Source organism: Neovison vison, chromosome 2, assembly GCF_020171115.1.
Source record: "Neovison vison isolate M4711 chromosome 2, ASM_NN_V1, whole genome shotgun sequence".
NCBI lineage: Eukaryota > Metazoa > Chordata > Mammalia > Carnivora > Mustelidae > Neogale > Neogale vison.
In genome coordinates, this window is record NC_058092.1 from 51,470,243 (window position 1) to 51,495,022 (window position 24,780).

At 35.0% G+C, this 24,780-nt stretch overlaps 2 protein-coding genes across 7 annotated transcripts in view; one reads left to right on the forward strand and one right to left on the reverse strand.

The window, feature by feature from the left end:
• The window catches only part of DOCK7 (dedicator of cytokinesis 7), a 229,639-nt gene that overhangs the window by 113,744 nt on the left and 91,115 nt on the right, over positions 1-24,780 (reverse strand). For all 6 annotated transcript variants that reach the window (XM_044238362.1, XM_044238361.1, XM_044238357.1 and 3 more), the window contains exon 15: positions 1,959-2,076. In XM_044238362.1, coding sequence (XP_044094297.1) covers positions 1,959-2,076 — 118 coding nt within the window. The remainder of the gene's footprint in view (positions 1-1,958; positions 2,077-24,780) is intronic.
• On the forward strand, positions 14,506-24,203 carry ANGPTL3 (angiopoietin like 3). Its single transcript, XM_044238366.1, has 7 exons — positions 14,506-15,000; positions 15,706-15,816; positions 18,959-19,073; positions 20,534-20,647; positions 21,709-21,804; positions 23,381-23,647; positions 24,019-24,203. The coding sequence occupies exons 1-7, from the start codon at positions 14,506-14,508 to the stop codon at positions 24,201-24,203; spliced, it is 1,383 nt and encodes a 460-aa protein (XP_044094301.1).

The following is a 24,780-nucleotide window of genomic DNA, read 5'->3' on the forward strand; positions in this document are numbered from 1 at the left end:
TTGACCATTTGACAGGTATTTTTAACCATTCACCCATACAGACTGAGCATCATTTCTGTGCCAAGCACTATGACAAGCATCAAGATACAATCATGACATGGCCCCTGCCCTCAAGGAGCTCACAATCTAGTAGACAAGATGAAGAAATAATCATAAAATCTTAAGGTGATAAGGCCCAGAAAAGAAATGAGAAGATGCTATGGTAGCACCAAAAGAGGGAGTGGTCTAACTGCCAATGTGGCTGGATGCAGCTGGAAATCTGTAGAGGAGGCCATATATATGCTAAGATAAGGAAGAGTTTATTAGGCAAACAATAACAACAGATTATCTTACATATACTACATTTGCATTAGCTCATCACGTGGCAATTCACATAACAAAGCACCGATTTTCACAATCCAATACCTGCAACAGTACATTCATTCCTTCAGCAGAAATAAAAAACTAATAAAGAACATGAAATGCTAACTCCAAATCGCAAAAATAATCCTACATTTATGAACAAATATTTATTTAGCATGTATGATATAAAGATCTGAAACAGCTGCCGTAGATAGAAGAATACAAAGATGAATAATTTGTGTTTGTTGCTGTCAAGATCTATAAATTCTGATGAAATGGACACAATAGGAAAAGAGAAAATACACAGCTTTCTCAGTAAGTAGAAAATCAGAACTTGATTTAATGACTGACACAGAAAGCTAAAATAAAACTCTGTTAACAATGCACCTATTCTTAAGCTCATTTTCATTCCCCTATTCTCAGAGGCAGAACATCTACAGTGACAGTTGTGCTCCTACTCCATATGTTACTAACTTTAGTTGAGCCTAAAAATCTACTTTCATGGAACTTGTATGTATTTCTCAGAATGTGCATTAATGTCCCACAAATCCTAAATGACAGTCTGGGCAATCAAGAATCTCCCCAGTCTGGCCTCAATCTAGTATTTCTGACTTATCTTACATCACGCTGGCTCACTGGTAACTCACCACTATACTGAATGTTGAAGGACATTCTCCAACTGGAGAGAGCTGCTTTCTTTCCCCACTGTCTAAGACCCAATGCCATTTACATTTACCACCTTCAGTTTTAGTTCAGATATATCTCCTCCAGGTGATACCTGCCTATTATCTCGGCAAAGCACTCTCTCCTACTAGTGTACATCAATGCCTTTGAATCCCAATAGCAATCTTCTAATACTTAGCAAATACCTTGGTTCTCAATATTGACTGCAAAATGTAATCCCTTGGGAAGATTTAAAAATACTGATACATGATTAGTTCCCACCCCCAGACATTATAATTTAACTGGAGTAAGATTCAGTCTGAGCACTGGTATTTTTAAAAGCTCCCTAGGTTAGGTATAATACGCACTATTAGCAGGATTTCTTAACAAACATGGGGAAAACCACACATATTAGAATCATGTGGGGAACACTTTCAACCTACACCACAACCTCATACGTTTCATTCTAAAGGAGAAGAATCAGAATCACAGATGACGAGAATAGAAAAAAAAAGTGTGCTTTCTTAGAGTACCCTAGGTGATTCTGTTCTGATCCTCTCTTGAAAGTCACTATTTTAGAATTTTATGTGTTTATCTGTATCCTCTAGGTTATGTATCTTATTCATCTTTGTATCTCTGGGAGCAACCAGCATATACCAAGTCCTCAATAATTAAGACTTGAATATGGATGTGTTGAATCACTATATTATACACTTGAAGCTAGTATTGCACTGTATATTAACTAACTGAAATTTAAATAAAAACTTCAAAAAGACTTCAAGTAAATTTGTATTACCTCTACAGGAAGTAATGCGGTTAGAAACTTGATTTACAAGATCATACTAATTTCCAGTTTAGAACTGCCAACTAAGTAATACAACAGCAACAACAACAACAAAAAAGTCTATTTGAACCATATATGAAGAACAGGAAAAGTAAAGAAAATTTCTTACCGGCATGGCATTGCTTGGATCCTCTCCATACATGAATTGTACTTTCACTGTAATATTTCTTGCAGAACCTTGACGATTGGCAAAATTGAGACTCTGAGGGTATATGTAGAGAAGATTTCTGTGAAGGCAACAGTATACATGGTAGTGAATATATATCTAAAACTGGTATGTATAACTGCATGCCACAAAAGAAAAGATGGAATAAACACTTTTTGCTAGCCCCTAAGCTATTTTCACATCCAATCATTCAAAATAGCCATCAAATATACCCCAATTTTGCAGATGAACTAAAGCCCAGAAAACTTAAGTGAGGTTCACATACAACTAGTAAGCAGCAAAGCTGAAATCAGAATATAAGTCGGTCAGTCTTAAAAACACAAGTTCTTTATTCTACAAGAGGAGAGGATTCTGGGAAAAAATGAGTATGGACTAAACCATTATTAAGAAATTAACTGCAGGGGCACCTGGGTGGCTCAGTCGGTTAAGTGGCCAACTCTTGATTTTTGGCTCAGGTCATGATGTCAGGGTCATGGGATAAAGCCCCACCTCCATACTCAGTAGGGAGTCTGCTTGAGATTCTCTCTTTCTCTCTCTTTTTTCCCCTCTGCCCCTCCCCCTCTGCTGCACGTGCTTGTTCTCCTCTAAAATAAATAAATCTTTTTTTTTAAGTTAATAATGTATTATGTTAGTTCCTCCAAGTAGATATAAAGTGGATGACAGTTACAGATGAAACTTTTATATAAATATCAAGGATTTAAGAGGTGTAACATTCCACAGTATATGTTCAAAAACACATATGACAATATGCTAGGTGTAACAGTATTTTGTAGTTGCTATAAGATAATCACGTATTAGGGGCGCCTGGGTGGCTCTGTGGGTTAAGCCTCTGCCTTCAGCTCGGCGTCCTGATCCCAGCGTCCTGAGATGATCCCAGCGTCCTGAGATCGAGCCCCACATCCTGCTCTCTGCTCAGCAGGGGGCCTGCTTCTCCTTCTCCCTCTGCCTGCCTCTCTGCCTACTTGTGATCTCTGTCTGTCAAGTTAATAAATAAAATCTTAAAAAAAAAAGATAATCACATATTAGTCTGCATTTATTTTACTTCACGTCCAGTTCAAGATCTTGCATCTCATACAACTTTAATAGTCCCTGCTGCCACCACAGAGAAGATAAATAATTCAAGAAAAGACACCAAAAGAGAGGGCTCAAAAGATAAAAAGGAAAAGATACAGAATGAGAATTACTTACTGAAGACTAGTGCTGAGAGCTGATGAGCAAGACTTCAAGTATAATAAAGCCCTGCTAAGCAACTGATGAAGCAATGAAAATAGAGGTCAAAATTTTCTGGAATGTGGTAGGGCAATACAGAAATTCTACATTGTGTTCGCTTCGGCAGCACATATACAGAAATTCTACATAAACACAACCTTTGACCTAAGAAACATGCCTCCAGTCTAAGGAAATAACTACGCACATTTACAAATGGATGTGTTCAAAAAATTCACTACTTTTTTTGTAGTTGAGAATAATTACAAATAATTGTGAAGAAATATAATGTTCACCAGCACAGTTCCAGTTAATTAATTTGGTATATTAATAAGAAGAAATACTATGGAGTCTAAAAATGACAATATGCAGCAATGTTACTGATGTAGAGATACCCAGCATGTTAGGTGAAGAAAAATAGCAGGTTCCACAGCAGGATGTATAGTGGCGTATGCTACCTATGGAAAATTGTGAAGAAATAGTAGCTGAAAATTTCCCTAACCTTGGGAAGGAAACAGACGTCCAGATTCAGGAAGCCCAGACAGTTCCAAAAAATATGAACACAAAAAGACTCACACCAAGCCCTATCATAACTAAAATTTAACAGTTAAAAAAGGAGAGAATCCTAAAAGCGGGAAGAGAAAAACAACTTGTTACACACAAGGGAATCCCAATAAGACTGTCAGCAGACCATTTAGCAGAAAATTTGCAGGTCAGAAACCAGTGGCAAGATATTTTCAAAGTGCTGAAAGAAAAAACTTTCGGGGTGCCTGGGTGGCTCAGTGGGTTAAGCCTCTGCCTTCTGCTCAGGTCATGATCTCAGGGTCCTGGGATCAAGCCCCACATCAGGCTCTCTGCTCAGCAGGGAGCCTGCTCCCCGCCCCCCGCCTGCCTCTCTGCCTACGTGTGATCTTTGTCTGTCAAATAAATAAATAAAATCTTAAAAACAAAAAACAAAAAACTTTCATTTAAGGACACTGTCCCCAAGAAAGTTATCATTCAGAAGTAAAGTAGAGACAGAATTTTCCAGACAGGCAAAAGCTAAAGCAGCTTATCATCACTAAACTAGCCTAACAAGAACTTAAAGGGAGTTCTTTAAGCTGGAATTAAAAAAACAAAACAAAACAAAACAAAAAGGTGCTAATTTGTAACAAGAAAACATGAAAGAATAAATTTTACTGGAAAGATAAATATATAGCAAAAGTAGCAGATTAATCAATTATAAAGCTAATATGAAGGTTAAAAGACAAAAGTAGTAAAAAGATAATAGCTAAGGACACAAGATAAAAAGATGTAAAACACAACATCAAAAACATAAAACATGAGTGATGGGATTAAAAGGAAGACCCTTTTTTTTTTTTTAAAGACTTTATTCATTTATTTGACAGAGAGAGATCACAAGTAGGCAGAGAGAGAGAGGAAGGGAAGCAGGCCCCCTGCCTGAGCAGAGAGCCCGATGCGGGACTCAATCTCAGGACACTGAGATCATGACCTGAGCCCAAGGCAGCGGCTTAACCCACTGAGCCACCCAGGCGCCCAGGTGCCCAAAAAGGAAGAACCTTAAAACTCTATCAAACTTGTTACTGACTTAAAATACATTGTTCTAGATACAAGTTGTTATGTGCAAGCCTCAAGGTAACCACAAAGCAAAAACCTATGGTGGATACACAAAATATCTTTTTTTAAAAAAAGGAAAGAAAGAAAGGGGTAAAAGGATATTCTTGGTTAACAGCGAAGGCTCTAGTTCCTTTTCTACACTTTTCCAATTTTTTAATTTTTTTTACAGTGAGAACACATGACCTTTATAATTAGATAAAACAATAAGGTAAAATTTCTATGGGGGGAGGACAGAGATGTATAACAATAAGCATACAATCTAAAAATCACTAAAGACATGGAGAAGAGTCAGTTGTAGTCCAAACAGTCAAAAATGAAAAAGGCAAATATGAAAATGTTATAACTCCTCAGTTTCCTAATCAAAAGAACTAAGGAGCAAAGAAAGCTATGACCGACTAACCACTGAAGTCATCAAATAAAATTTGCACATGAAATATTTATTGACTCCACACACCAAACATTAGGTACCATGTTACTGCCCATAAACAGACCACTTCACAATAATGTTGTGTTGTGAGAGAGGTATGCAGAAGTATGGGAAGAAGAGATACTAGGTTGGTTGTGGGGAAATCTTTTCATCTTCTACCTTTGCAATATATTTATTGAAGAAATGGGGCTATTTTTGTGTAATTTTTCTAGAGGCTAGAATTTACTGATTGCATCCTTGTAGTGACACTTAACACATTCCTCTATGTTTTCTATAAATTTAGAGCTGGATCTAGAGCTTTGGTCATATTTAGGTTTGAGGGTCTTTTGGCAAGATCATTTCATAAATGGTACTGTGTCCTTCTATCAGAAGAAAAATGTCTGGTTGTTCCTCTTTTTGAGCAGTTAGCAGATGGTGATCAATGTTTAAATCTATTAGCCCCATTAAGGGTTGCCAAAAGATAATAATTCCAGCAGTCCTCCTTTATTTAATAGCTGGATTATCTCTATGAAGAGTATTTTTCCTCATCTATTATTTGCTTAGATAGTGGGCCATTGTATGAGACACAGGAATAAATATTTTCTTTTCTATTATTTTCGAGTTTTCAAAATAAGCAGTTGGTGGATTAAAATCTTCTAAGAGAAACTAGTTCTTATCTTTAGAATCATCTATAAACTCATGGGCCAAAGATATTAATGAGTTTTAATACACTGCAGTTATTATCTTCACTGATGTTCAAATTGTCCTATCTTTGGCAAATGAAAAAGCAATTCAAACTGGCTTGTAAATCCTTGTCATTCAAGGATTCATATACTCTTTGATGACTTCTTGCTATCTGCTATATAGCAAGATGTTCCAAGCTCTTCCTAAGTAGTTTCTCCCAGGACCCAGAATCAGCCCTTTCTCCAAGGAGCTTTGGTTCTCTGAATGAGAAATGTTTTTCCAAGCTGGGCACTCATTACTCACTGTTCCTAGGTCACTTGAGTAGAAAGAGTGAGGGGAAAATGTTTTGGGTTTTTTTTAAAAAGATCTATTTATTTGAGAGAGAGAGAGAAAGAGAGAGACTGAAGAGGGGAAGAGCAGAGTCTTAAGCCAACTCTGTGCTGAGCATGGAGCCCAATGTAGGGCTCAATCTCACAATCTTGAGATCAGAACCTGAGCCAAAACCAAGAGACAGATAATGCTTAAGTAACTGCATCACCCAAGCATCCCGAGGGAAACGCTTTTAAAAAGCATTCTGAGTACATACTGATATTGCAAATTCCAATTCAAGACACCAAGGTTTTTATTTAACCCTTTCTATCTTCCATCTACCTATCATTTTTCTTGTGCTGAGAATCATTCTGAAAGACCTAAACTATGAGAGAATTAGAATCTTACATAATTATTTATGTGTGCTATTCCAAGAATGGAGTCTTAAGGAACTCCAAGATACTGTGGCCATCCAGCAGGGGATGAGACTGTCAAGAAGACTGAGAAGGAACCCAGAGAGAAGTAGAAAACCATGAGAGTGCAGTGACATGGAGGCCAAGAAAAAAACAATGTAAGAAGAATTAAACAGTTAAGGGATGCCTGGAGGGCTTAGCTGGCTAAGGTAGGACTTCAGCTGTGTTCAGCTCATCATCTCAGGGTGATGAGTTCATGCCCCCTGGTGGGCTCCACGCCTGGTGTGGCGTCTACTTAAAAAAAGAAAAAAAAGAAGAAGAATTAAACAGTTAAATGCCAAACACCAATCAGGGGCCAAATGAGGTAAGAAATGAAAAAGATCAACTGGACTTCGCAACGTGAAAGTTACTGATAACATTGGGCTGAAAACACATAAAAGTAAGTTTAAGAACAGGAAGTTGTTAAGAAAAATAAAAATGTGAAATTCTGAAATGTATAGCTATAAAGAAGAGAAAGATTATTCAACAGTTGGGAGACAAAATACAGGGATTTTGTAAGCTTTTTAAAATTGGACAGCTCTGAGTTTGATTAAATGATAATGAAAAGAATCCAGCTGACACAGTTTGCATACATTAGAACAAGAAAGTAAAGATTCTTGAAATAGTAGGAGAGAATGGGATCCAAAGTACACGATAACAGATTGCCCTTTATTATGTTTGTAATTCCTCATTGTAACAAATATTTGCTGAATATGCAGTGTGCTAGATACTAAGAATATAGAGATAGATGACAAAGTTCTGGACTTCACTAGCCGGGAGGGAGAACTGGACGAGCAAATTATTATAATGTGGTATAGTAAGTACTATGATAGAATGTCACTGGAGCCCACAAGAGGAAATGAGGCTGAAGAATCTGCCCATACATTTCAATTAAAAAACTGTACATAGAATAGACCTGCAGAACACACAGAAAAGCAAAACACACTATGCTGTCCCCCACACCTCAAAACCTCTACATTGTCATTACTGCTGCCTAAGTTTTGTGGACATGGACATGACTGGACTCTTCACATCTTTCAAGTCTCAAAAAACCTAACCTTAACTTCCACCCACCATCACATCCCTTTGTTACTTCATTCACAATTATTTTTTAAAGGTTTAATTTATTTGACAGAGAGAGATCACAAGTAGGTAGAGAGGCAGGCAGAGGGAGGGGGACAAGCGAGCTCCCTGCTGAGCAGAAAGCTCTATGCAGGGCTTGATCCCAGGATACTGAGACGGTGACCTGAGCTTTTTTTTTTTTTAAAGATTTTATTTATTTATTTGACAGAGAGAGATCACAAGTAGGCAGAGAGAGAGAGGAGGAAGCAGGCTCCCTGCTGAGCAGAGAGCCCAATGTGGGACTCGATCCCAGGATCCTGAGATCATGACCTGAGCCGAAGGCAGCGGCTTAACCCACTGAGCCACCCAGGCGCAACATTATCTATAAGCTATGCTTGATTTCCAATATGAAACTGTTGTTTTTTTTTTTAAAGATTTTATTTATTTATTTGACAGATCACAAGTAGGCAGAGAGGCAGGCAGAGAGAGAGAGAGGAGGAAGCAGGTGCCCGCTGAGCAGAGGGCCCGATGTGGGGCTTGATCCCAGGACCCCAGGATCATGACCTGAGCCGAAGGCAGAGGCTTTAGCCCACTGAGCCACCCAGGCACCCCTATAAAACGGTTTTAAATTCAACTTGTTTCTGAAGGTAAAAGGCATAAAACTGAATCCAGAATCTTTTCCATTTGACTACTAACTCCACTAATAACTTCCCACTAGTAAGTCTTTACCTTGCATTTGTAACACTTTGGAAGAACTACAAATCAGCAGTGACAGGGTAGACTAATGAAGTGTTGAGATAGCCATTCAGGGAAAAAAGATGAATTCGTATTTCACCCCCTCCTCAAAATAAATTCCAGATTAGACAAAGGTTTAAATAATACAAATAAAGCCATGAAACTACTAGAAAAGCTTTAAAGACAGCATATTTTTTATGTAAAAAAGGCATTTCTGAGCATGAGCCACAAAAATTATAAGACAAATTTTAAAGGCTCCGCAGAGCAGGTGATATCATAAACAGGTGGAAGACAAACGACAAATTGGAAAAACAGTATTTGTTACATACAAGATAAAGAGTTAGTATCCATAACATGTAAATAATTCCCATAATTAGTCAAAAAGAAACAAACAAAAAGGGGAAGAGGAGTTTGGACAGAAGGGACTTACATAATACCTAGGTAATTCATGAAGAGAGCAAAACAGATGGCCAGGAAAATAAACTAGATCTATTTGCCTGTTAGATTTACTGATATTTAGGGGGCATCTGGGTGGCTCAGTTAGTTAAGCATCGGATTCTTGATTTTGGCTCAGGTCATGATCTCTAGGTTATAAGGTCAAGTCCCATGCTCAGCGGGGAGTCTGCTTGAGATTCTCTCTCTCTCTCTCCATCTGCGTGTGCCCCCTCCCCTTACTCCCATACATGGGCATGCTCTATCTCTCTCAATAAATAAATAAATAAATAAATAAATAAATAAATCCTTTTCTAAAAAGATTTATTGATATTTTTTGTTTTTCTCATTCAAAGCATCAGTAAAAATTCGTGGGGAAAGGGGCGCCTGGGTGGCTTAGTGGATAAAAGCCTCTGCCTTCAGCTCAGGTCATGATCCCAGGTTCTGGGATGGAGCCCCACATCAGGCTCTCTGCTCAGCCGGATGCCTGCTTCCTCCTCTCTCTCTGCCTGCTTGTGATCTCTGTCAAATACATAAACAAAATCTTTAAAAAAAAATTCATGGGAAAAGAGGAATTCTAATTACTCTTGGAAGGGATATAAAATGGCACTATGCTTAGGAAGGATAATCCGACATGAGAAATCACCCACAGCTACTCACCTAAGGGATATGGTATGAGAGACCACAAAATGTTAATAGTGGAGAGTTGGAATTTTTTTTTCCTTTTTTTTCTTAAGATTTTGTTTGTTTATTTATTTAGAGAAAAGAGAGCATGAGAATGACTGGGGTAAGGGACAGAGAGAAAATCTCAAGCAGACTCCCCAGTGAGTGCAGAGCCCTACATGGGGCTCCCTCCCTGTGCGGCTGGATCCCACAACCCTGAGATCATAACACCAGCTGAAATCAACAGCTGGTAGTTTAACTGACTGAGCCACCCAGTTGCCCCTAGAATTTTTTTTTTTTTAAAGTTTCAGAAGTATCTGGGTTTCCACAATAAATACTTTCAGCATAAAAATTTAATATTTATCAATAGTGAACATGAAGAAAAAAGTAAGATACATGAAATAATTTCTTCAAAGGTTACTTATCTTCTGGATCTGCAGTGTCCACTAATAGTCTAATGAGACTACTAAGCTTTTGATGTGTGCCTATTCTAATGGAGATGTGCTGAAAGTATGAAAACACACCAGATTTGGAAGATTTAGTATGAAAAAAAGAATATAAAATACATAATTAATGTTTTTATATTGATCATATATTGAAATAATTTTTGTTACCCTGGATTAAGTATAATGTACTATTAAAATGAATTTCACTTCTTACTTTTTACTTTTTTTCACATATATAGGTCACACTGTATTTCCACTGGACAGGGCCTGTTCTGGACCAAGAGAGGATAGGGAAGCCAATGTATTTATCTGGCATTATTCTTCACTTTAGTTAATATAAATATTTCTACCTTTAAATGGGTTTCTCTCATGAAGTTACTTTTAGAATCTATCTACCAAACATTAAATCAAAAACAAATGATCACATTTTAAAAGGAGAAATTAAAAGGGATACTATATTCAAAAGATCCCAATGCCTTGTGTTTTATTTGGAAGTCACATATCCAGATTACACAACCTGGGGGAGGACAAAGGACTTTGCTTTGCTTAACTTAAATAAGACTTCTACATGTTCTAAAATTCCACGAAGCTAAAAAGTTTTGTATATTAGTTCCTAGAAACTAGAAATCCTTAGATTAGGGCCCAACTTTTGTTTCTTATTTTCTTTGACATAAAAAACTTTAAACTTTCATAGCATTACTATTTATGTTTGATTAGGGTTTTATTTAAGTAGGCACAAGTTCAAGCAAGGCTTAGATTCTGCCTGTGACAATGTGTACTCAGGAGGTATTAAAAGGCAAATGTAAAATCACTTATAAAATTATTATTTTGGGGGCGCCTGTGTGGCTCAGTGGGTTAAAGCCTCCTCTCTCTCTCTCTTCCTGCCTCTCTGCCGACTTGTGATCTCTGTCCATCAAATAAATAAACAAAATCTTTTTTTTTAAAGACCCCATTTGTTTATTTGACAGAGAGCAATCACAAGTAGGCAGAGAGGCAGGCAGAGAGAGAGAAGGAGAAGCAAGCTCCCTGCCAAGCAGAGAGCTCAATGCGGGGCCTCGATCCCAGGATCCTGGGATCACAACCTGAGCTGAAGGCAGAGGCTTTTAACCGACTGACCCACCCAGGCGCCCCAAACAAAATCTTTTTTTTTTTTAAAAATTACTATTTACATTACACTCTCCATGTTGGTACTCTCCTACAGCTCGTGAATAGGCTATTTATTTACTTTAGGTATATTTGGTAACATGTCAAACTAATGTAAGAAAAAAACTATCCAAATATTTCTACCCAGAGATGATATAATATAAACCAAGAATATGTGATCATTGCCTTTAATCTGCTAGTGTCACACGTAAGGAATTAACATAAATTGTGCAGAAAGTGTTAAGATTCTAATACAGTAACCAAAATGGAAGGAACTTCCTTCATATAGCCTGTCTTTGTATTAGTGTCCAGTTACTTTCACGCACTGGAAGGGGCAAGTTCAAAAAACTTTTGAAATTCCTTTCTCTAAAAAAAACCTCCTATATCAAAACAGGTTGAGCATGTATTATATGCAATTTTGCACCTTGAAAACTCCCATATTATGACTTTTTCATTCAATATATTTATATAGTTTCCTCAAACACGTAAGGTGTTTTACTAAATAAAGTACTATAAGGGATACAAATAAACCAAATATAGATCTTGCCCATAAACAGCAACAGAGAGAAGTTGGCCCATCTCAACTTCCCACCGACTAAAAGGTGGATAAAACATCAGGGTTGATAGCTTTAAGCCAGAAAAGCAGACAGTAATTTAGTTAAGAGAAGTTTCAAAATTTGCCCTTCATGACCAATGATCACAACACTAAATTTTCCTTTAAAAAAGAAGAAAATCCAAAAAAAAAAAAAAAAAAGAAGAAGAAAATCCAAGTTTCTTCACTAGTTCTACATACACTTTTATAATTCTGTAACATTTGATAGTGGTAAGGGTAAGATGAAAATGAAAAGTAAGAAGTTTTTTTATTTTTCTTCTTTATTTCTTTATTCTTTTCTCTTTCCCTTTATTAGGGGAATTATTTATATATTTTTATTTGCTTGGATTCTTTATTTCTCTTACAAAGAAATATTTATATGGTTCTGTATTAAAACTTTTTAAAAAGACATACACAGGCTAAACAGGAAGACATAATTCCTTATATCTATACCAAAATTCAAGAGACCAAAATGCAGAAAACCTAAATTTTAGCAAAATTTCTCAACTCATGTCATCTTAACATAAGATTAGATAATATTCAGCAATAACATATTACAGTATAGGCATAAATGCATTGATTGGTTCTAATTACCAACAAGTAAATAATAAATAATATTATGAGTATTTACTTTATACCAGATAGTGTTCTATGCTCTAAAAATTTTTCTTAAACTTCATATAATCCTATAAAGTAGGTATTTCCTTCACTTGACAGACATGAAAATGGAAGTACAGAAAAGCTAAATAATTTGACCAGGAGAGCCAGGATTCCAAGTCAGCCTCCCTCTCTCCAGAATCATACTCGAAACCACTAAGGTATACTACCTGATTGTAGTTATTACACCCAAAAGCCCTTATTCCTAAATCCTAAATCATCAAAGGAAAAGGTCTCTACTACATGCCATGAGGAGGCATTTCTAAGCATAGAAATTTGGAAACAGTTCATTTTAGGAAGTTTTGCTTGATAACTTAAACTAAATTCATTATGTTAAAACTTTTCACTTTGCAAAAAAGCTATTTATTTAAAGAAAATTTTTCAGGGCACCTGGGTGGCTCAGTGGATTAAGGCCTCTGCCTTCGGCTCACGTCATGATCCCAGGGTCCTGGGATCAAGCCCCGCATCGGGCTCTCTGCTCCGTGGGAAGCTTGCCTCCCCCTCTCTCTCTGCCTGCCTCTCTGCCTACTTGTAATCTGTCTGTCAAATAAATAAAATAAAATTAAAAATTTTTCAGATATGCCTAATTACACACACATACACAGGTTCAAAACTTGTTTACATGTGATATAATAATATTTTGAGTACGTCCTATTTGCCAGACACTGTTCTAAGTGCTTTACATGTATCATTTTTTTTAATTCTCATAACCCTATTAAGTATGTACTATCCCCCACCTTACAGATGAAAAGACTGAGGTACACAGAGGTTTAGAGCTGACTGTTGGACATAGATGACAGTCTGATTTCAAAACCCACACTCTTTTAACAATTTTACTAAATTATTAATTTATCAAGATAAGGCATTTTAAAGGACTTATTATTTTCTCAAAAATATTCTCAATGAGCAATCAAGAAGGATAATCAGGGGCACCTGGAAGCTCATTCAGTTAAGCGTTGGACTTCTGATTTCCACTCTGGTCATGATCTCAGGGTTATGAGATCCAGCCTTGAGGCTCTGTGCTGGGTGTGGAGCCTGCTTAAAATTCTCTTTCTCCCTCTCTCTCTGCCCCTCCCCATCAACTTGTGCATGTTCATGCACACTCTCTCTCTCTTAAAAAAAGGACAATCAGTTATAGTTTAACTGAAGCATTTAGTATTTTCCTTTTAACACTAAGTTAGAAGCACAGAAGAACATTTATTTTGAACATACTATTAATCTGTTGTTTTGTTAAATTTCCATTACCAAAATTGTTACCAAGGTCACAAAATTCAGAAAAACTTAACAGGTAAACTCTTCCAGACATTGGAGGTATATCATTGTGGCTGGACCTTTGCAGATCACCTAATCTATTGGTCTTTCAGTGGACACATGGAAAAGAGGTTAGAACATAAAGACTGTATATAATAGAGAAAGGGAGTGAAATGTGTTGCATGAGATTTTGTGATAATAAACAAGTATGTTTAGGAAAGATCATCTGAAGCAAAAAGACATACTAACAAGTACAGAGACAAATAATAAGGAATATATGTTAGCTTATACAGAGTATCATGGGAATGCAGCATTGAGAGCCATTAATGCCACTTGAAGAAGTGGTGGATAGCTTTACAGCAAAACCATTTCTGGGAACAGGTTGCTGTTCCAAATAACTACAATTATTTGTTCCAAATAAATACAATTTGGGAAATGCATACTTAATTCATTAATTTTCCTTAACCTTAATGTGAATTTACCAATCAAAAGAGTTTTTCTAATTGTAAATCTCTTTTAAAAATCATGAGAAATTAAAATAAGCTTTTAAAAACAGGTAGCTCTCTCAACCCTGAAACTGGAGTTTATAATATTGCAAAATTAAATACACTAACAACTTAAAATGACCTAGTAAATTCATTGCTCATTTCTTTGATTTCATTCACCACTGATCTAACTCAATGTAGAAGGTTACATTTGTACAAGTTTACACGACTTAATGATTAACTATACTCGCTTGCCAACCTTACTGTTCATGTGGCAAGTGGTGGTATATATAGAGCTTAGAAGTCTAGATTTGCTTACAGGAGAAAATTAGTTGAATAATTAGGATAAAATGCACATAATTAAGCTCTTTCTTTTTATCATTCCTCTAGTTATTTCTTCCAAAATTGACCGGGATGATTCATCATATGATTCTGTATCTCCAGAGCCAAAATCAAGATTTGCTATGTTAGATGATGTAAAAATTTTAGCCAATGGCCTCCTTCAGTTAGGACATGGTCTTAAAGACTTCGTCCATAAAACTAAAGGCCAAATTAATGATATATTTCAAAAACTCAACATATTTGATCAGTCTTTTTATGACCTATCACTGCAAACCAATGAAATCAAAGAAGAAGAAAAGGAACTTAGAAGAACTACATCCAAACTGCAAGTCAAGAATGAAGAAGTGAAAAATATGTCACGTGAACTCAACTCAAAACTTGAAAGCCTCCTAGAAGAAAAAATTCTACTTCAACAAAAAGTGATATATTTGGAGAAGCAATTAACCAGTTTAATTAAAAATCAACCTGAAATTCAGGAACACCCAGAAGTAACTTCACTTAAAGTAAGTAGAAATCAAAGAAGGTTCATAATTATGTTTTCAATGTGGATCTTTTTAAAAAAATATTTTAAAACATGCTACTTTATTGAATCATTGAAATACTGTATTTTTCTCAAGGAAAAAAAGCCTCTAGGAAATAAAATTTTTCATTATAATTTCAATTTGGTTTTTATGACTCTCTAACATTATATATAAAAAACTAAACTTTACATTTCAGATGAAAATTACAAATCAATCAATAAAATTTAGAACACTAAAATTACAGTATTGGAGTTACTGGAGGAAAGTAAAAGGTTTAAGAAATATAATTTGAAACTATCCTCCCATGTTTAAAATGAATAAAAGTAAAAAAATAAAAATAAAAATAAAATGGATAAATGTAGTAATAAATGGTAAAAGATTAACTCCTATTAAAATACTGGGGGTTTTTTAAAAAAATAAAATAATGGGAGTTTTTTCCCCATTTAACTGAAGTACTTTGAAGTTCAGAAAATTAGGTTTTTAGAGATGGTACATTTTAAAACATAAAAACAAAAGGATTTGAAAGAAGCATTAAAGAGAAAAAGGTTGCCAAGATTCAGTTATCTAATCCACTATTAGTTTTAAAAATTTAGATTATAACAGTGTTATAAAAATTTTTTAATCTAATTTAACAAAAAGGAAAGAAAGAACACAGAAAGTTCTAACCACCCTACAATCTCTGTCCAGACTTTTGTAGAACAGCAAGATAATAGCATCAAAGACCTTCTACAGACGGTGGAGGAACAATATAGACAATTAAACCAACAGCATAGTCAAATAAAAGAAATAGAAAACCAGGTAAGTCAGTATTTTAATGGTAAGTCCACTCTTTTACATAAAATCTCGGTTTATGAAAACATCAGACTCTAAATTTATTTTTAAAACTTATAGTTGGATAATGAGTAAACAGGTCACATCAGCATGACTGCTAAAAACTGTAGACTCTGAAGGTAAGAAACTACCTGGGTTTGAATTTTGGCTCTAAAACTTTTGCATGACCTTAAATAAATTACTTAAACGTCTGTCTCTCAGTTTCCTCACTTATTCTATCAAAAAATAACAGAACCTATCTTATAAGAGTGTTACAAGGAAAAAAAAAAGAATTCATGTAAAGTATGTCTTTGATATATTCTATCAAAAGTCAAAATTAATCAAAATTAGATCAGTTGGTTAAGCATCTGACTCTGCCTCAGGTTGTGATCTCAGGGTCGGGCTCCCCCTGCTCAAGCACACTCTCTTTCTCTCGCAAACAAATTATTTAAAAAAAAAACTTTTTAAAAAAAGTCAAAATTAGATCATATCTCTCTTGGTTCAAAACCATGAATGGCTTCCCATCTCACTTCCAATAGCCCATAAGACCCCAGATGACTCTTATCTCTAACTTCATCTCCCCAACTCTAGTCATACTGGGGTAACTCTTCCCAGTTACTCAAACACATCAAACATGCTGATGTCTCGGGCCCTTTGCCCTTGTTCCCTTTATCATCTAGGGGAGGAATGCTCTTCTCCCTGGGATCTGCATGGCCTATTCAGTCTCTGTCAAGTATAAAATTCTCAGTGAAGTCCTACTAGGTCACTTAATCAAAAATTACAATTCCCAAACCCATCCTTAAAACCTGTTACCTCGGGGCGCCTGGGTGGCTCAGTGGGTTAAGCCACTGCCTTCGGCTCGGGTCATGACCTCAGGGTCCTGGGATCGAGCCCCGTGTCGGGCTCTCTGCTTGGCGGGGAGCCTGCTTCCCCCTCTCTCTCTGCCTGACTCTCTGCCTACTTGTGATCTCTCTCTGTCAAATAAATAAATAAAATCTTTAAAAAAAAAAAAACCTGTTACCTCCTTCATTCTTTTTCTTTTTTCCTTTACACTTATCTCTGTTTCACATAATATATATATTTTAGTTATTTATTTTGTCTGTTCCCTCATCAGAATGTAAACTCCCTTGAGAACAGGGATTTTCTTCATTTTTTTCATTGCTGTTGCCCTGGAATACAGAATACTGTCTGAGACATGGTAGGAACTGAATAAATATATGTTGAACTAATAAAGTTAATATCATATTCAACACAAAAAAATCGATAAAAGCTTGCTATTATTAGTAATATTAGAAGCTGTGTGCTTCATAAATAAAGTTCAATGTCCAATACTATAATTAATCTACAATGTAAGCTGCTGTCTAGGTGAGGGAGAGACCTATTTAGAATAAAGCTATGTGGGGCGCCTGGGTGGCTCAGTGGGTTAAGCCGCTGCCTTCGGCTCAGGTCATGATCTCAGAGTCCTAGGATGGAGTCCCGCATCGGGCTCTCTGCTCAGCAGGGAGCCTGCTTCCCTCTCTGCCTTTCTTGAACCCCAACCTTTCCTCCTGCCTCTCTGTCTACTTGTGATTTCTCTCTGTCAAATAAATAAATAAAATCTTTAAAAAAAAAAAAAAAGAAGAAGAAAGCTATGTAAGAACCTAAACATTTCAAAAATATTAATTATTACTACTATTAAACAGGCATCCCAGAGGGTTCCAAAAATAATACAAATTTGGAGAAACCTATAAAAAAAAAGTTGTCAAGAATTATAAAACAATTTCCACTAAACAAACAAATCGTTATATGTTTCAGAAATTTTAAAACTGATAATTTCAGGTTATTTTGCTAGTTGTGAATCATAGTTTAGTAGGTTATTTTATTATTTTTGCTAATTAACCAAAAGGGGTTTTTGCCAGTTAGTTTTGATTTCTATAACGTCATCATTATGTTATTTTTCCAAGTTTTTTTTTCTTGTATCCTTTTTTGGTTTCGTTTACAGATTTTATTTATCTGAGAGAGAGAGAGAGAGAGAGAGAGAGACAGGGAGAGACCACCAGCAGGGGGAACGGCAGGGAGAGGAAGGGAGAGGCAGGCTTCCCTGCTGATCTTAGGACCCTGGGATCCTGACCTGAGCCAAAGGCAGACAGTTAACGACTGAGCCACCTAGGCAACCCCTCTTATATCATTTATTATGGATAAATGAGCCTACTCACAAAACAAAATGTCACTATTATCAAATGATATACATCCTCTCTAATAATAAAATGTATGAAGAATTTAAAACAATGAGTATCTGAGTGAGAAGCCGCCTCAGATCACCTGATCCAGGTTCCTCAAATTTCAAATAAGATCCCAAACTCTGTAAGTTAAGTGCATTTAACATCACACAGTTACCTAGGAGAAAAAGCTAATATCCAACAAATGAACTCTGCAACAGTTCCTTATGAGTAAGGTCATAGGAAATGCCAACATCAAAAAACACTAGTAAGGTATTACGTAATCTGTTTTTCTCGGGCAATCGATAAGAAAAGCTATTAGTCAATAAACTGCAAACCCCGCACATTTTGCATAAAAATAAAGTGTTATTGCTAAACATTGCTAAACTTGCAATGAAATAATGAATGTACTGAAAGTCAGCAAATATGCCTGTCAATTTTTTACTTCTACAGATATGTTTACATTTCAAAAAACTATTAAGACAGCAGCCTTGTTCAAATTATATGCTGGTCTTTAAGGCAGATCTGAGACTCACTCAATAAGGCCTACAACTGACAATTATTAAGCTTAAAATCTGCCTGTTACTGAACAGAATACATACTGTATTCACATAAATGAACAGAACATATTAAAAAATGCTAATAAGCAAAAGTCTTTACCTTTGGTGTTGCTGTTTTTTGACCAATTTCTGGTTTGTGCTTTGCTATCTTTCTTTTTCTAGTTTTCTGAACTCATTAAGTAATGTGCCTCATTAAATATTTTGAGGTCATGTATACAATCTGTATGTCACCTCTGATCCGTTTTTAATCAAAAGCAAGAACATATTATGAGCTTTAAGATGTATACAAGCTATAATTTTAAATATCCTTCCTTGGATTTCCCTAACTGTATACTTAGTACCATTTTTAAAAGATGTATATTCTTTCATCAGCTGAGAAGAACTAGTAATCAAGAATCCACAGAAAATTCTCTTTCTTCTAAACCAAGAGCACCAAGAACTACCCCCTTTCTTCACTTTAATGAAACACAAAATGTAGAACACAATGGTAAGTTAATTTGTTGGGGTTCTTTCTTGAAGATATATTTTCAACAAATTTTTCTATCTTAGACATTCTTGTCAAAAATTGCTATTCTCAGGGCCTCTTCTTAAACTAAAATAAAGTGACAAATCTACCAAATACGATGTGTCAACCTAAACTGGATCCAGGCAGGTTTTGTTTTGTTTTAATCCTACAAAACACATTCTTAAGACTATTAGGAAAATATTGATGTAGACTTTATATTAGATAACATGATATTATTTTAAATTTTCTTAGATGTAATAATGGTATTATAGTTATGGATGAAAATAAACTCCTGTTTAATAGATATAAGCTGGCATCAAAAGAAATGAAATCTTGCCATTTGCGACGACATGGATGGAACTAGAGGGTATTATGCTTACCGAAATAAGTCAATCAGAGAAAGAAAATTATCATATGCTCTCCCTGATATGAGGAAGTTGAGAGGCAACATGGGGAGTTTGGGGGGTAGGAAAGGAATAAATGAAACAAGATGGGATCAGGAGGGAGACAAACCATAAGAGACTCTTAATCTCACAAAACAAACTGAGGGTTGCCGGGGAGGGGGTAGGGAGAGGGTGGTGGGGTTGTGGACATTGGGGATGGTATGTGCTATGGTGAGTGCTGTGAAGTGTGTAAACCTGGTGATTCACAGGCCTGTACCCCTGGGACTAATAATACATTATATGTTAATTTAAAAAAAATTTTTTTTAAAAGAGATACAAAAGAAAAAAAGATACAAGCTGAAATATTCAAGGGGTTAAGGTCATAATGTCTGCAAATGACTTTCAAATAGCATGGCAAAATACATATTTGTATACATGTATATTTATGAAGCAAAAATGGCAAAAGATTAACAATTATTAAATACATATGGAACAACTATGAAGTTCTCTCTAACATTTCTACTTCCCTGTTGAAAATTTTCACTAAAAAGAAAAAACACACAGAGATGAAAGAACAAAGTCTCCATTCCCAACCAAACATTAACAAGATAATACTTTCAAAACACATTCACTTTTATGTAATTCTCACACACACACAAAAGGTCTCTGTAAGTTTCCTTCATGTATGTTTTATGTTTACTCTTTCCACATACGCCTGTGATTAAGTGCTATGAACACCAAGCCCTATAATAATGTCTCATATGTGGCATTATATTTATATTCTTCATATATCTAGCAAAAATACATATCTAAAATTCTCATTTTGTCACTTTTCCTAAAAAGAAATCAGTTTAATAGTAACTATTTTAATATTGTTTGCATAACGTGCCATCTAATAAATCTGCTTCAGTTATCAAGTACTTTCTTGGTAATACAGTACTGAAAAAGGCTAAGGGCTACATTCACCACAATTCCATAAAATGTCAAGTAAAACACTCAAGCTCTAAAGATAGCATTCTTAGGACTATATCTTATGTAATAATACTTTCTTGATTCTAGACATTCCTGCTAATTGTACCACCGTTTATAATAGAGGCGAACATACAAGTGGCATCTATCCCATTAGACCCAGCAACTCTCAAGTTTTTAATGTCTACTGTGATGTTAAATCAGGTAAAACCAGCCTGAAGAGAAAATGGACTGTAATTAGCTCCTATTATTCACTATCTATTAGTAAGACTAATCTTATTATCTTTGTTCTGAATATATGTAAATGAAATGTAAGTAACATAGGCAACTGCACAGCTCTACTATTTATATTTGCCTTGTTTATTTTTGTTTTTACTAATGCACTTATTCAATATTCTCCATATTTTTCCATAAAGTAATCCGAAATTCGTATTGTTGGCAAGTTTATTAAGACAGACTCATCAGCTGCCCTTTACTTAGCTTCTTGGGACCATAATAAATAATAAAATGCTAGTACCATAATGATATTAAGGACTACATTACATAGCCACTAATTAAAATCAAAACAGGGGGCACCTGGGTGCCGGAGTCAGTTAAGTGCCTGCTTTTGTTTTGGGTCATGACCCTGGAATCCGGGGATCAAGCCCCATTGTCAGCTCCCTGCTCAGCAGGGAGTCTGCTGCTTCCTCTCCTCCCTGCTCCTGCTATCTCTGTCACTCTCTGTCCCTCTCTCTCAAATAAATAAATAAAATATTTAAAATCAAATCACATTAAACCAAGAAAACAGTATTCTGGGGCACCTGGGTGGTTCAGCTGGTTAAGCATCTTCCTCGGAGTCCTGGGGGTGAGCTTCATGTTGGGCTCCCAAGACAGCAAGGAGCCTGCTTCTCTCTCTCTCTCTCTCCCTCTCCATCTGATCCAACCCCACTTGTGCTCTCTCTCTCTCCCCCTCTTAAATAAATAAACCTTTTTTAAAATTAAAAAAAAATTTTTTTTAAAGATTTTATTTATTTGACACAGAGAGAGAGATCACAAGTAGGCAGAGAGGCAGGCAGAGGGGGAAGGGGAAGCAGGCTCCCTGCTGAGCAGAGAGCCAGATGCGGGCCTCCATCCCAGGACTCTAGGATCATGACCTGAGCTGAAGGCAGAGGCTTATTAACCCACTGAGCCACCCTGGCGCCCAATAAAAAGAACGAAAACAGTACTTTGTTATATCTTTTAGCATCAATCTACTTAAAATACACAATTTTGTTCATTATATTCAGATAGGTCATGGACATTAATTCAACACCGAACAGATGGATCACAAAACTTCAATGAAACTTGGGAAAACTACAGATATGGTTTTGGGAGACTTAATGGTAAGGTGACTTCATTCATTATTCATTCACTCAATTGTTACTTAAAAATATTTACTAGGAATCTATTTTGGATTGGGCATTAGGAATGCAACAATGAATGAAGACTAGGCCCAGCCTTCTTAGAATTTATTAACTAATAATTACATATCTGTTAGTAATTTACACTTATTACAATCATCTACTTGAATTATACTTATCACAATTTCATATCTATTCTTAAGTATATGCATCACAATTTGATGGCTTCTAATTGTCATAATTACAATTATTAAAGACAATTATGATAAAATGCTGTGTGCTCTGATAAGTGGTAAATGGTACGAATGAGCTATCAAGAAAACCATCCTTACCACTGGTCACTCTACATTCTTTTTTAACATTTTTAATACTATTTGGAGGTGGAAGGAACAAGTAAACTGTCAGATGTATAGTACTAAATGTTTAAATCTCAATTGTTTAAATATTAAAAATGTATACTATGGAAATGTGATTTAAAATAAATGAATTAACTCAGTGCAACTACTACATTTTGATCACAAAATAAAATAAGCAAAACAAAAATAAATAACAGGTTTAAAATTCAAAGATATATTAAAAATTTCATAATATAAGTAATATAACTCATTTATAAACTGGAAAACATCCATTATTATACCAAATTTTTTTATTAAACACTCTACTTGATCATTTAAAAAATTTCATATTCAAACTACTAGTTAGTTCCCTTACTAAAAGGTATATTCAGTGATATGTTCTGTAGACCCAAATCTTCCAAGAGTTAGTGTAACTTAAGAGTGTTAAGTCCAGAATACTCATTTATTTCTATAAGAAAACAAGCCATTTGTACTTGAAATCCCTAAAACTGTCCTCTAATTCAACAGCAATAAAAGTTTGACTTTTTTCCTTAAACACCCTTATAGAAAGGACTGTGATATTTAAAAAGAGATCTTTGTATTTATGTTATTTTTAATTCCAAATAAAAATACTTTTTAAAATTAAAGAGAGAATTATGTTTTTTAACTCAAAATGTCTAAAAAATTTTATTCCTTATTTTCCTACAAAGAAAACATATATCAAGCAAATATCAAAGGCCAAGACTATATTTGAGGAAAATGACACTATTATCATCCAAGTAACACTGGGTATAATAGTAGAAATATTTAACAAAATTTCCAATAGTACATGGGTATTAACAAATTCCTTATGGTAAAGCCAGTATACCTAAAGAAGAACCTAGAAATGAGATAATATTTTACCAATGACCACATCTAAAATGCTTAATATGTTTCACCCATGAAATATGTCTCATAAAATTCATTTTAAAAACAATAATCTTACTTGAGGCAGGCTTATTAATATTTTTAGCATTTTTTGTGTATTTCACTATCTTCAATAAAATTGTTTTTAAAGAAATATTTTAAGAAACTCTAAAATAACCAAGGGATTCTAGGCTAAAACAATTCACTGACTTACACCAATAAAAAAAAAAACAAAAAAAAAAACCCACAATAAAAAAAAAAAATTATTGGTACCCAATATGCAGTTAACAACCCACAGATTTTTACTTTCTTTTCAGGAGAATTTTGGTTGGGTCTAGAGAAGATATACTCCATAGTAAGGCAATCTAATTACATTTTACGAATTGAACTAGAAGACTGGAACGACAACAAGCATTATATTGAATATTCCTTTAACTTGGGAAATCATGAAACCAATTATACGTTACACCTAGTTGAAATTAGTGGCAATGTGCCCAGTGCACTCCCGGAACACAAAGACTTGGTGTTTTCTACTTGGGATCACATGGCAAAAGAGCATGTCAACTGTCCAGAAAGTTATTCAGGTATCATTTTCCTAATAACAATATTTCATTTTCGTATCTAGAAAACATCTTCCCAACGTATTAGCTAACATCTACAATGTCAACTCTTATAAAACTGAATCCCAAATAAACATGTTCTCTACAGGTAAAAATTTCTTAATATAACTATTAATTTGATTCTAGTTCAACTAGATATTTTACTTATTACATTTCTCAGGTATTTTATTTTGGGTGTATACACAAGAATTGTCCAGATTATTTTAAAGTGGAATACATGTACTATCCATATGATACTGTCATATTTGTAAGAAGTGAGATGTACTCATGGGGAAATGTAGTAACAGCAACTACGTGAGTTTGTATTCATGAAATGCCCTATCTATCTTCTTTAGGAGGCTGGTGGTGGCACAATGTTTGTGGGGAAAACAACCTAAATGGTAAATATAACAAGCCAAGAGCAAAAACTAAGCCAGAGAGGAGAAGAGGACTATGTTGGAAGTCTCAAAATGGAAGGCTATACTCTGTTAAATCAACTAAAATGTTGATCCATCCAAAAGATTCAGAAAGTTCTGAATGAACTGAAACAAATTAAAAAGCCAACAAATTAAACATTAAATTCATCTGAAGTTACTGTGGTTTAATAATCTGGTATTAAAATCCCTAACAGAAGGCTTCAGAAATAGATTCTTTTTTAAAGTCACTATCAATTTAAAAATAAACATACTGTCAAATCACTTCAAAGAATACCATGTATCTTTCCCAGTAAAAATTCTTATGATATCATTTATTCATATATTCTGTGATGTGAGAATCAATTTTATGTAGTCACAATCTAAATTTTACCTAACGGGTGAATTTTTAAGTCATTTTTTAAATGAAAAATTTACTAGGACTTTTATTTTAAGAGTCATTATGTAGGCTAATTGCTCAGTTTAAACTTGCTCCATTAAAAAAATTAATTTTCTTGCTAAAATTCTGTACTTGAGTAAACATAAAAGACTGATGATTATTCCTAAATGCTGTAATATTATTAATTTCAAGATTAAAATTTGGTTAGTTCAGAGTACATGTGAAAATTTATAATACTAATTTTAAAACTGATGCTTCATTTTGCTACCAAATAATCTGAAATAAATGTTTGGTATGCTTTATTT

Coding starts and splice junctions, on each gene's coding strand:
- ANGPTL3 (XM_044238366.1), top strand. CDS start 14,506: ATGCACATAATTAAGCTCTTTCTTTTTATCATTCCTCTAGTTATTTCT. Junction 15,001..15,705: donor CAGAAGTAACTTCACTTAAA/GTAAGTAGAAAT, acceptor ATCTCTGTCCAG/ACTTTTGTAGAACAGCAAGA. Junction 20,648..21,708: donor CTACTGTGATGTTAAATCAG/GTAAAACCAGCC, acceptor CATTATATTCAG/ATAGGTCATGGACATTAATT.